This window comes from Nelumbo nucifera, chromosome 1, assembly GCF_055504915.1.
Source record: "Nelumbo nucifera cultivar China Antique chromosome 1, China Antique-T2T, whole genome shotgun sequence".
NCBI lineage: Eukaryota > Viridiplantae > Streptophyta > Magnoliopsida > Proteales > Nelumbonaceae > Nelumbo > Nelumbo nucifera.
Genome location: NC_142649.1, coordinates 209,692,607 through 209,706,767, shown reverse-complemented (window position 1 = coordinate 209,706,767; position 14,161 = coordinate 209,692,607). Strand labels below are relative to the sequence as shown.

Sequence of the window (14,161 nt, the reverse complement as noted above, 5' to 3'; positions counted from 1 at the left end):
CAAGAGAAGCCAATATCAATTTCAAACCAACAACTAAATAAAACCACTATGCATGTATGTATATATATATATATATATATTAATACATATAAATTTTCACTTTAGATGTAAAAACACCCCAATCCAATAGAACTCGTCAAAGAGTGGGCTACCCTAAGTAATTTCCTGATCTTCAGATTCATCATAAGTTATATGGGAATCAGTTTTGCAGCCTAAAGCATCAGGGTCTTCAGCGCCACAGCACTCATAGAAGTTAGCAGCGTAAGGAGGTTCATCAGGTCCCAATTCATAGTACCTTTAGCAGCAAAATGTATAAACGATTAAGAAAATGGATACCTCTACAATTAAAATGATTAAGGCTCAGTCTAGAAAGAGTATAAATACAAATATATACAGTATAAATACATACAAAATACAAGATTTTACAATCTACATATTTGTATTTGTACTCCTTTCACGTCAGACCAAGAATGAAGCAAATTAAAGAAACAAATTACTGTATATTCTCTGGATCAAGTAGTCTACATGTAGCAAAAGCTTTTATTGGTCTAAACAGCATCACTTTTTGTATCAATAATTAAAAGCAAGAAAAAGAACGAAACTAATACTCTACTTTTTAGGAAAAATTCGAAAGAATGTTAGGAAGGTATACCTAAAAAACTTAGGCTGAGTTTGGAAGGAGTACAAATGCAAATATGTAGAGTGCAAAACCTTATATTTTGTATCTATTTACACGCTGTACATATTTGCATTTGTACTGCTTCCAAATTGAGCCTTAAGCTGTGTTTGGTTGCAGTGCAATTTTATTTGCACAATTACAATTGCATAAGAGTGTAAATGAAAAAAAATGCAAGTTCTTGTTTAACTTTGTTTTGGGTTTTACTTTATTTTGTTTCATGTCTTAATTTACTTTAAGTGTACTGCAACCAAACAAAATAAACCAAAATTTGAAAGAAAAATAGATCAGAATTTACACTTAAATCATTTGCACTGCCATAGTCTTGTATCAGAACAAATTTATTTGCATTGCAACCAAACACATTATAGACAAAATTTAAACATTTTCTTAAAACTCAATTTGGAAGGAATACAAATGCAATGCAAATACATACAAAATATGAAAATAATACAAAATACAAGATTTTGCACTCTACATATTTGTATTTGTACTCCTTTCAAACTGAGCCTAAAGAAAAATAAATTAAACAAATAGAGATATGGTAGGCTTGTTTACTTTGTGGATTAAAGCTATGAAACAAATTGCTAAGAAATAACTAGAAATTATGGGGAAGGAACGTCCACTCCTATTAATACCCGTCATTTGAAAATAATAAAACGTTAAAGAAGTTATTCAAAGATTAACAATCAACCATTTAGATAGAAGTTAGAGTATAATCTTTATTTGGGGTCGACACTTATACACCCCTTATATATAGTTTCGCATATTTATTAAAACCCACCATATAGCCTGCATGTTACTAAAACAACCCCTATAATTTGAAAGCTGCGCGTCTTACTTAAATTGACCTTCCATCATGAATTAGAATTATTTGTATTTTTGTTTGGGAATAGTCAAGTGACCTCTTAAAATTTGAATAAAAGAATTATTAAAAGGCATAGGCACAGGGTTTTATTCCAAAAATACCCCTAATAACTCTCGTATCAACTTAGGCCCTGTGTGGTTTGTGGGAATAGGGGTCTGAATGGGCTATTCCGATTCCCACTATTTGGTTGGGTAGAATCGGAATCCCATTCCCATTTCTCCTGGAATCTGGAATAGCATTTCTCCATTTGAGGGAATGGCCATTCCCTGCCACTCTCTTTGGAATGAAATCTCATTCTTATTGATTCCAATTTTTATTTCCATTCTTGCTTGAACTAAATAGACTATGGGAATAAACCATTTTGATTTCTATTCCGACTATGAACCAAATGGATCCTTAACTTTTATAAATAAAATATTGTTTTCATGAAACTTTATTTCCTACTCCTAAGAAAAATAGTGCTAAATAAATTAAAGCGGTTACAAATTAATTATACACATATTATAAGGCAAGTTTTAATAAATAAATACATGAAAATGTAGGGGAGTGTCTATGTAAATGACACTTTCTCTTTTAGTATGGGCAATTACTAGCAGTAACAATATCTCAAAGCTAAATATTACAAAAAATGAAATCTTGTACAGCAAATAATTAATTAAAAAGGGAAAGAGAAGACCTCTTGTTGGCGTTTGGTGTGGCTAAGTAATTCAATAGCCTCAATTACAATTACACCACCAAAAATTACTACATTTATCTTTTGGTATAAATGTTGTACCAGTCACAATTACACCACCAAAAACTGCTGCACTTATTGTGACTCCTCCACTTCCCTATTTTCTTCTATAAAAGGGGTGCCTCCTGGGGGTAGTAGGAGTATGGAGAGAGAGCATTAGAAGGCTGAAAAGATTGGGAGAACTCCATCACCATCTTTTGACAAGATCTGCTCCTACTCTGTTTGGATCGTTCTTCTTCTTCACTGATGCCATTAAGGGTTTCTCTCACACCAGCTCAAAACAGTCATCTATGCCCTTTTTTTTTAGTGCTTCAAGGCTTTGTTAAAGGCATTTCGGCACTAGTAAGGTGGTCAGTTTGTAGTTCTCTCATCAAGAACATGAATAAACATGTTTTATTTCTTCTCCCGTGGATGTAGGTCTCTTTGATCGAACCACGTAAATCTGGTGCCATCTTTACCTTTCTTTTGCTCTTATTATTTGCTTTATAATTCATATATTCCTCAATTATTTTTCTTGTTTGCCATACTAATTAATCGGTAATTCAGAGTTTAATCCTAACAAACTGATATCAGAGCATTGTTTTTTGGGATTATTACCGATTAATTTTGTTACTAATGGCATCAATGAAGTTTGACATTGAGAAATTTGATAGATCTGTGAATTTTGGTTTATGGAAGCTCAAGATGAGAGCAATTCTGATTCAGAACGGCTTAGAGAAAGCCTTGGCGGGGCAAAAGAAAAAGCCTGAATCCATGTCCGATGAAAAAAGGGAGGAGATTGATATGAAAGCCATGTCGGCTATTCATTTGTGCTTATCGAACGAGGTTCTTCGTGAAGTTGCTAAAGAAACCTCTACAGCAGAATTGTGGCTCAAGTTGGAGTCACTCTATATGACAAAGAGCGTGACCAATCGGCTTCTGCTGAAAAGCAGACTTAAGGACCTTCGTCTTCGGGAAGGTAACTCGATTAAAACCCACCTTGATGAGTTCTTCTCGATTGTCATGGATCTACAAAATATTGATGTTGTAATTGATGATGAAGATTTGGCTATCACTCTTTTATGTTCTTTACCTGCACCATATAAGCATTTTAAAGAGACCTTATTGTATAGGCGTGAGGAGATTACAGTTGAAGATGTAAAGAATGCATTGTTACAACGCGAACTGATTGATAATCAACTGACCAATAACCCAAGTAACTCTACAGCCGAGGGTCTCATTGTCCGTGGTAGGCCACATGAAAGAAGTGGTAGTAGTAAGTCAAAGGGTCGGTCTAAGTCAAAGAATCGTAATTTGACTTGCAACTACTGCAAAAAGAAAGGTCATGTTAAGGCTGAATGTTTCAAGTTGCAAAATAAGCAGAAACATCAGGCAAGTGGTGACACAAAGAAAGATCCTCATGCTGAAGCAAGTGTTGCGGCGGATGAGTCAGAGAATGATCTTCTGCTAATTGCAGATGCAGTTGCAAGGAAGGGTTCAGAATGGATTATGGACTCGGGATGTTCTTACCACATGTGTCCCGACAAAAGTGCATTCTCCACATATGAAAATTTTGATGGTGGAGTTGTTTTGATGGGCAACAACGCAGCTTGCAAGGTTGTCGGTAAAGGGACCGTCTGGGTGTGTATGCATGATGGTATTGTGAGGACATTAAATGAAGTTCGTCATGTTCCTGATCTAAAGAAGAACCTGATTTCTTTGGGTACACTCGACTCCAGGGGTTGCAAATATTCAACTGAAGGTGGAGTTCTTAAGGTAACCAAAGGTGCTTTGGTAGTTATGAAAGCTAACAAGGTTGGTAGATTATATGTATTGCAGGGAAGTACTGTGATAGAATCTTCTGCTTTGGTCTCGTCATCCATGTCCGAGGAAGATCTTACAAAGATGTGGCATATGAGGCTCGGACATATGAGCGAGAAAGAGATGACTTCTTTGAGCAAGCGGGGCTTACTTTGTGGGCATGTCACAGGTACTCTTGAATTTTGTGAACATTGTGTGTTTGGTAAACATAAAAATGTTAGCTTTGCCAAAGGGATACATAGGACCAAAGGCACACTTGATTACATCCATTTAGATTTTATGGGGCCCTTCTCGTGTTTCTTCGAAGGGTGGAGCAAATTATCTTCTGTCATTCATCGATGATTTCTCTAGAAAGGTATGGGTGTATTTTCTCAAAAATAAAAATGATGTGTTTGAAGTCTTCTTGCAATGGAAAACTATGATTGAGAAGTAGACAGGGAGGCAGATTAAAAGGTTGAGGACTGATAATGGGCTCGAGTTTTGTGAGTTTGACTTTACAAATTATTATTTGAAGGAAGGTATCATTAGACACCGCACTTGTGTTGGTCGACCACAACAGAATGGTGTGGCAGAGCGGATGAACCGCACACTCTTGGAAAGGGCTCGTTGCATGTTGTCCAATGCAAGTTTGGATAAGTCTTTTTGGGCCGAGGCAGTTTCCACGACAGCCTATTTGGTGAACCGATCTCCGCATTCAGCTCTCGAGGCTAAGACTCCATTTGAGATTTGGTCAGGTACTCCTGCTGACTATTCATCTTTAAGAATTTTTGGTTGTCCTGCTTATACTCATGTTAACGATGGGAAGTTAGAACCTAGAGCCAAGAAATGTATTTTTGTGGGCTATGGCTCCGGTGTAAAGGGTTACAAGTTGTATTGCCCTTCAAGCAAGAAAATTATTATTAGCCGTGATGTTATATTTGATGAATCACACATGTTATCTCCAAGGAAGGAGGATTCTGTTGCTGGTGATTTAGGTATATCACAAGATGACCGGATGCAGGTGGAGGTGGAGCCCAGTCCCTCTTCACAGCCTTCTCAGTCAGATGAACCAATCACATCGGATGATGTTTAGCCCAGTCAGGAGTTGCACACTATTGCCAAAGATAGACCGAGGCGACAGATAAGACCACCAAGCAGATTTGATGATTGTGTGTCTTATGCATTGACCATCGCTTGTGAGGTAGATAGCACTACCGATCCGACCACTTACGATGAAGCCATATCCAGTCTAGACAGTGGTAAGTCGTTAGTTGCCATGGAAGAGGAGATTGCATCTCTCAAAAAGAATGGCACATGGGAGCTTGTATCACCACCACCAAAGAAGAAAATTGTTGGGTGCAAGTGGGTCTACAAGACTAAGGAGGGTATTCCTGGTGTTGAGGATGCTCGACACAAAGCAAGGTTAGTGGCATAGGGTTTCAGTCAAGTTGCAGGTATTGACTATACCGAAGTCTTCTCCCCTGTTGTTAAACATTCTTCTGTTCGTACCTTGCTTGCTTTAGTAGCTATGCATGACATGGAATTAGAGCAGTTAGATGTTAAAACTGCATTCTTGCATGGTGATTTGAAAGAGAAGATTTATATGAAACAACCAGATGGTTTTGTTGTAGAAGGAAAGGAAGACCATGTTTGCTTGTTGAAGAAGTCTCTGTATGGCCTTAAGCAGTCTCCAAGGCAGTGGTATAAACGCTTTGACGCTTTTATGACTTCTAGTGGTTATTCCAGGAGTGCCTTTGACAGTTGTGTTTATTTCAGGAAGCTCTTTGATGATTCCTTCATTTATCTGTTATTAAATGTTGATGGCATGCTCATTGCTTCTAAGAATAAGTCTGAAATTGTGAAGTTGAAGTCTCTCTTGAACAGTGAGTTCGAGATGAAGAATCTAGGTCCAACGAAGAAAATTCTAGGTATGGATATTATTCGTGATCGTGAGAACGGGAAACTGTTTCTCAGTCAGCAAAACTATATTGAGAAAGTTCTTGATTGTTTTGGCATGTCAGATGCCAAACCTGTCTCCACTCCTCTAGCAGCTCACTTCAAATTATCGGCGAAGCAGTCACCGAAGTCTAATGAGGAGAAGGTCTATATGGCTCGTGTGCCTTACTCTAGTGCTGTTGGTAGCATCATGTATGCTATGGTATGCTCGCGTCCAGATATTGCTCAGGCAGTCAGTGTTGTGAGTCGTTATATGTCCTGTCCGGGGAAGGCTCATATGGAAGCCGTGAAGTGGATCCTTAGGTATTTGAGAGGTACATCTAATTTCTGCCTTGAGTTTGGAAGATCCATAGAGAAGCTTGTCGGTTATTGTGATTCTGATTATGCTGGAGATCTTGATCGGAGGAGATCTCTCACTGGCTATTGTTTCACTTTGGGGAGTACCTCTATTAGCTGGAAAGCTTCACTTCAGTCGACTGTTGCTTTGTCTACGACTGAAGCTGAGTATATGGCTGTGGCTGATGTCGCTAAGGAAGCTTTATGGTTACGAAATCTAGTTGGTGAATTCATAGGTAGATAGAAGGCTACAGTGATATATTGTGACAGTCAGAGTGCCATACATTTGACTCATGACCAGATGTTTCATGAGAGGACCAAGCACATTGATGTGCGTTATCACTTTGTTCGTGATATTGTTGAGGATGGTCGTGTTTTGGTCAACAAAATAGCTTCCGCTGAGAATCCTGCAAATATGTTGACAAAGTCATTACCATCATCCAAGTTCGATGCTTGCATCGACTTGGTAGGTCTTGTCTCATTTGATGCTTGATGCCCTTGGGGCATTTGGAGAGGGAGATTTGCTGTTTGAATTATCGCCAAGGTGGAGATTGTTGACGTTTGGTGTGGCTAAGTAATTCAACAGCCTCAATTACAATTACACCACCAAAAACTACTACATTTATCTTTTGGTATGAATGTTGTAACAGTCACAATTACACCACCAAAAACTGCTGCACTTATTGTGACTCCTCCACTTTCCTATTTTCTTCTATAAAAGGGGTGTCTCCTGGGGGTAGTAGGAGTATGGAGAGAGAGCATTAGAAGGCTGAAAAGATTGGGAGAACTCCATCACCATCTTCTGACAAGATCTGCTCCTACTCTGTTTGGATCGTTCTTCTTCTTTACTGATGCCATTAAGGGTTTCTCTCACACCAGCTCAAAGCAATCATCTATGCCTTTTTTTTTTGAGTGCTTCAAGGCTTTGTTAAAGGCATTTCGGCACTAGTAAGGTGGTTAGTTTGTAGTTTTCTCATCAAGGACATGAATAAACATGTTTTCTTTCTTCTCCCGTGGATGTAGGTCTCTTTGACCGAACCACGTAAATCTGGTGCCATCTTTACCTTTCTTTTGCTCTTATTATTTGCTTTATAATTCATATATTCCTCAATTATTTTTTTTGTTTGCCATACTAATTAATCGGTAATTCAGAGTTTAATCCTAACACCTCTGATCATCATCCCTTCGAGAAACGAAGAAGGAAGGATGAAACCTATAAGAAGAAGTGTGATTGGTGGAAGGATCGAATGTCTGTTTACAACGCCTGCATAACTTCTCCACCACCTTTCCTTTCTCTTCTCCTTCTTCCTTCTCCTTTCCTTTCCTAATCCTATTGTTCTCCTCCATCTTTTATCTCTTCTTTCCTTTGCATCGTCTCTCTAAGTCTTGTGTGTCTGTTATATATATAGATATGGAAAGGATCGTTATACCTCTTGGCCCCTCGATCGGTTGTAACTTGTGAAAAACACCTGCTCAAAGAAGCCAAAGGACCAACAGTAACGTAAATACAACCCAACTGCCCCGGCTGCCTAAAGTCCCAACGTAACTCAACACGTAAGAGTTAAGCGGGTTTGGGCTGGGTTGAGCCCATTGGATCAGCAAATTAATTAGGTCGATTCTAAAATCTAAAGTCAGCTCTCACATCAATATCAACGGCCGGGCATCAGGAATGCGTGCCGAGACCCAACAGTACAACACCCAAGTATAATGCTGCCAACCTAAGAAGATCCCTTATTAGGACCCGATGACCCGCAAAAATAATCACCGTGTGATCCGGCCATTTTAAAGAGGTGCATTACTAAGTCACATGGTAAAAGCATGCGGGTCAATCAGAAGAGGATGCATGATGTATGTTGAGATTGACGTGATAGCTGACTTTAGGATGATAGTTTTGTAACCCAATGAGCTCAACCAGCTCAACCATTACGTGTTGGGCATGCGATTTTACATGCGGGTCGGGTTGGATAACTAGGGTGGATGGTATAGACTAATGGAGTAATATCTAGCATAATTCGGATGATTTAGTCCTTGGTATATGTTTTTATTCATCGGAGATATATGAATGAAAACCGAATCCGATCTCTATCTAATAAGCTTTGCAAAAGATTCAAGCAATTGGCAAGTTTTCAACCCTTGCACATACAATAACAATACAGTGAGACCCCATAAGCCAATTAACCTACAATTCTGAACAAGTGGTGAAAACCTTAAACCTGGATCAATAAATGAGTTATTGGGGCATGTAACAGTTTCATATACATTAATTACTCTCCTAAGTCCTATCCCATGGTTTTATCGCAAATAGGCAACGGTGTGATGCATAAATTAAATTTTATTATTAATTAAGGCTGTGTTTGGTTTGAAAGAAAGGTAGGGAAAGGAAGTGAGATGTAGGGAAATACAGCCTAAAGGAGCGCTATGACGATGTTCCAAAGCTTTTAAAGTTCAGATAGAAAATATTATAATTTAGTAATTTATTTCCAGAGGAGTTCCTAATAAATAATTTATAGCATTTTTTTCAAAACACAAAATTAATTTTTAAAGAGAAGAAGATTTTATTAATAACTAAAAGAAGGATTCAAAACACAAAATTAATTAGGATTAGATATTCATGCCTTTTCTCTATCAGATATAACTTAAAAATGAATTCAGCAATGACTTAGTGATCATGTCTTATTTATCTATGATTTTTTTTTTGTATTTTTGCATGTTTCTATATGTTTATATTTTTATTATATGATTTATTAAACACCCGGATTGTTGAATTGTTGATCTATCATGCATGGGCCAAGATGGTTGAATGATTAACATGACCCAATCCTTCCTTATATGCAATATAGATTAATACTATATATGCTAATTAATGATCATTATTTGGATTAATTATTTAGTGTATGTAATATTAGAAGTTGAAAAATATGGACCACTTCAATAATTTATACTTTTTATAGACATATTTACAAATCCTTTCCTAGAATATTAGATTGATATAGAAATAAATTTCGAAAGCCCTTGTGAGTGTTTTTTTAATAGCTGGATTTTTTTAGGGAGTGTTTCGCTCTAAATAGGTATGAGACAAGGTGGGCTACCTCTCCTATACCTATTCTCTTTCCTTTTGACAATGGTTAACATAAAAAAGCAAAATTTGAGTATTAAAAAATAATAAATAAAATTAGAGTTTAGAGAACTAATAATAATATAGAATATTTTAGTTTTTAATTAGCCAGCCAAATTAATTGATTTATTTATCTTTAATATTATTATACATCTAATCTTATATTAATATGTGTATTTAGTTGTTTATATTAAATAAAATTTCTTATATAATAATGGGGCATTGAATTGAGGGGGCATTCTTTAATATTATTAGCCAGCCAAGAATCCCATGTTCTTTTTTCAGATTTATGTGGGGATCAGAGAAAGTTTATTTTCCTAGGTATACCCATCTTCTAGGTGGGTAAATAACTTTCCCACCTAGGGGGAAAGTTGCCAACACTTGAATGGGACAAAAATGTCCTTATTAATAATGGATTTTTATGGATAAATTGGTCATTGCCTTATTTACATGAGAAATAAAAGAACATGGGTAAATGCACTTACCCGGGTAAGTATTTCCCATGAAAAACTTACCCATATAACTTCATTTACCCGGGTAAATAACTTACCAAAAAGCAAACGGGGCCTAATATAAAATTAAATGAAAAGATAATTAATAGGCATTTCAATGAATGGCAATTGAGTTACTAATGTCTTTTGGTTAATTTTACGTCATTTTTAAAAATTCAAAAAACCCAGAAAATTTAGAAGAGTCTAGGAGAGTGGGGAGGGGCTTCTGAGCTAGGAACTGTATTTTATATGTTAGGGAGAGGGTGACATGGCTCTCCCTATTAATTTGTGATTCATATTTGAGATTGTGCATACTTTCTTTGTTGTCCTGATATTGTTTTTCTTTTCTGTAAATTTCCCCTTCATTCAGTTTTTTTCTCAGAATTCTCCCTTATTCCTCCTACTTTTTATCTCATCAAAATTATTGTTCGTTCTGAATTTTTTTCAATATTCCCACTTTTTTGGTTGCTCAGATCATGTAGTAGTAGTAATAACGGAGGCACCATGGATCATTCAATAACAAGCCAAGAGTGGATTCCTCAACAAATGGTACATTGTTCAAGGATTCTATATGGATCTATTTTCCACAGTACATGGTTCCCAGCATGTCACCTTGTTATATATCTGCAGGTGTCCTTAAATGGAATCAAAATGTTGCACCAAGCATCTTTTCTACAATTGGGGCAAGACCCATTTCTAACCAGCCATCCATCTATGCAAATCAAATGAAAGAAGTGACTGCAATTGGGGAGTCTTCTTGCACTTTCTCCCTCCTTAAAATCCTAAATTAGAAACAAAGAAAGACAGAAAATCAGTTTGAACTGTTGAGCAGCTTTAAACAATGGTAAATTCAACATAAGCAAATAAACCAATACCCTTTTTAAACAAGGAAGAAACTTGGAAAGTAGGTTATCTGAATTAGCCATTAAGCACACCTATGCATAAATGGGACTATTCTCTCTCTCTCTCTCTCCGTTTTTGTTTTTTTTTTTTTTTTTTTTTGGGGGGGGGGGGGGGTGCTAGGACTAGGATGGGTAAAAAACAAAAAACAGAATCAAAAGTAGGGGTGTGATCTTCAAATCACCTACTATCCAAACTTTTCTGGATCCTTGATACGCTGCAACCTGCAATCTTATGGGCATTTTTGGTGGCCCATATCTTGCTTTTTTGAAGGCGGTGGCCCATATCTTGGGTACACCGCTACAGTGATGTATCATGTCAAATTGTCAATTATATATTGCTCTGGGCCCAGGGCTGTCCGTTTTACGCAGGCCCATTTTGCCTCAATAATTGCAGTTGCAGTCTATGTTGTCTTTAGCATACATCTCTCTCCTGAAATTGGGGAAATGGGACTGTTTATACATACATCCCTGGATATCCTAATTAAAAGCCATAGTTGATGATGGAAAGCCAGTAGAATAACAGAAACTTGACTGATTACTGAACGATCACCTTTCTGGGTCATGAAGTAGTACTACTGTCATGTCATGTGTCATAGCTTAAGCTGCTATAGACACTTGGGTTCAAAATCCATCTTCACCAAATTATAAAATTAATCACAAATTAACCAACTTGATTAGATAGCTATTGAAGGTGGAAGGAAAGGAGAATTGAAGCAGTAGCGTTTGTTATACCTCTAAGCAGATTGTGCAGTGAATCACATCGCAAGTGTCCGTGGTCTTGTTGTCATAAGCGAAGTAGAATTGGGGGAGCTTCGTTACCAAGCTCAGCGGCATCCCTTGAGAGCAGGCGTTGTCATAAATGTCATGTCTCTCTCGAGTGCTATGCTGTAATTTCGTCATCCAATGATCAGATATTTCATCTATCTTTAGTTATAGTGAGACCATGTAGAGTTGGAAGCTGCAGCTAGCTTCTTCATGGTTCATACTTACTTGCCAGTGGCACTGATATGCCTTATCAATTAAATGGCTCATCCATTCCTGGAAAATCTTTCCTTGCATTAGGCTTCTAAAGAGATCAACCTGTGCATCAAAGCATCTACGCATTAATAAATTTCATTAGGCTTCTAAAGATAACACACACACAGCCCTTTTATTGAATAGGGTCTCTAATATATATAATATTAGATCCAATACTGATGACCCATTAGTGATCAGCTTATTGGTCATGACCCTATAAGCTAAGACTAGCTAGATTTTGTTTGGTTTATTGGACCTGACCCTATAACACTGGATTATATTTGACAAGCTAATAGTTTTTAGCTTGGCAGTTTCTCAAAATATTTTTATAAATATCCCCATAAGAAAATGATGAGTTAAGGCTGTGTTTGGTTGCAATGCAAAATCATGACAGTGAAAATGATTTGAGTGTAAATTCTGACCTATTTTTGTTTCAAATTTTAGTTTATTTTGTTTGATTGCAATATAAAATGAAATAAATTAAGACAAAAAACAGAATAAAGTAAAATTTAAAACAAAATTTGCATTTTTTACATTTGCACTCCCATACATTTGTACTAGTGCAAATAAATTTGCACTGCAACCAAACACAGCCTAAAGATCTAATATGAAATTTACACAGACCTTGCATAAATTAATGTAATGGGTCGGTTGGGTTGGGACTTGGAGTCAGTCTAGTTGACCCCCCGGAGAATTGACAGTTAACAGTATACTAAATGATCCGATTGGCACTTGACAGAATCTATACGTAACGAACTAAAGATATTATCTGCTGTGCTAACACCAATGAAGTAGTAAAACTAAAAACGTCAATTTCTCTGTATATAATATACTAACCGTGGTAATTGCACCGTCGATCAAAGAGGATTGGAGCAATTCGATAGCAGCAACTGCGCCTGCAATGGCAGCGATTCCTGGCAAACGATGGATACCTGCAGGCTCTGGGCTTTGGCTCTTAACTGCATCTCTAACTGTTCCTACAGCGGTCCCTCCTGCAGAAATGAGAGATGAAATGCCAAGAGACAGAGTTGTCATCGGATGATATTCTTAACATTATGGGACAACAGGAGATTTATAATAATGAATTAATGGAGAGAAATTTCAGGATCAAGAACATAGCAAAAACCAAAAAAGTTAGTGCAATTTAATTACTTCTGAATTCAGGATGTACCTACTACGGAAATGCAGGTAAGTACAGCACAGAAGGCCTTGCAGGGCAGTCTTAACAAAATCCCACCAAAACCCACCATCTCTACAGAATCGGTAGCACTCGATCGGACAACAACAGGAATTAAACCAGCAGCACAATATAGAGGATGACGAGCTTCACTTGATTACAATTTACAGATATGAAGCGGAAGACACAGAAAAAAGCTAACCGCGCGTCTAGAGATGTGTGAAGATTGAAGAGCATAGAAGACGCATTTAAAACTTCAGGAATGCAAAGGTCATCAAAATGAATGAAAGGAGATGAAAGCTACTGAACACAGTGAGAGACATGCACCACGACGAATGCGGTAATAGAAATTGGACCTAGCTTGGGCAACCGCCTACTATGACTTTGCTTAGATGCGTGATGTTCCATAAAGAAGAAACAAAAACCCCCAAAACCAGGTGCTGCAGGCGACATGTATGGCGGTTTCTGGTTCAATTGGCTGGAAATATGAAGAGGTTTCTGGTTCTGTGGGTCAGTTTATCCACTAAAGAAACTGATCAGGAAAGGGCCGGGCAAGTGGCCTTCCAAGAATTGAAAAGTTGAAGGAAATTTCTCTGATTGTATGCATTTAATAACTAAATATTGCAGATTCATGTGACCCAGCTAGCACATTTAATTTCTGATTTCACTGTCAATGATCATTCCTCCATTAAGGAGATAAACAGTAATTTTATTTAATGAATTAGTGTTCACAAAGCAGGAAGCCTATGAAGGTATATATATTCATGAATTAATCTTCAAGTCAGAAGTGTTTGATGAGCTATTTTTTACAGGGCAAAGTGGATATCTTCAAGACTTCAACCGAGTTGAAGAGTTGCCCAAATCTGTTTACAAGAAAAGCTAGCCTATTCTGGGCACCGGAAGGGATTTGGAGTTAAAATTTGCCCATTTTTTTAGTGGAAAATTTTTCCATAGATAAAATTCCTCTTTAGAGGCAGATAACAAAGACATGTAGCCTAAACATGGGTGACGTGGTTGTAATATCCACTGTTGAAAGGAACATTCCCTCCTTTATAGAAAGTAGTGAGAGTGAAGACTTTAATAGTGGCCAAGGAGGGGCCGGATAGGCTGT

At 37.3% G+C, this 14,161-nt stretch overlaps 1 protein-coding gene across 1 annotated transcript; it reads right to left on the bottom strand.

Annotated features, from left to right (window-relative positions):
* Positions 1-10,461: 10,461 nt before the first annotated feature.
* Positions 10,462-13,577, bottom strand: LOC104585634 (NEP1-interacting protein-like 1). The gene is made up of 5 exons (XM_010242580.3): positions 13,045-13,577; positions 12,711-12,865; positions 11,847-11,936; positions 11,589-11,741; positions 10,462-10,736 (listed from the first exon to the last, which is right to left on the bottom strand). Exons 1-5 carry the CDS (start codon positions 13,121-13,123, stop codon positions 10,563-10,565), a joined length of 651 nt encoding a protein of 216 aa, XP_010240882.1. The 5' UTR covers positions 13,124-13,577; the 3' UTR covers positions 10,462-10,562.
* Positions 13,578-14,161: the final 584 nt, after the last annotated feature.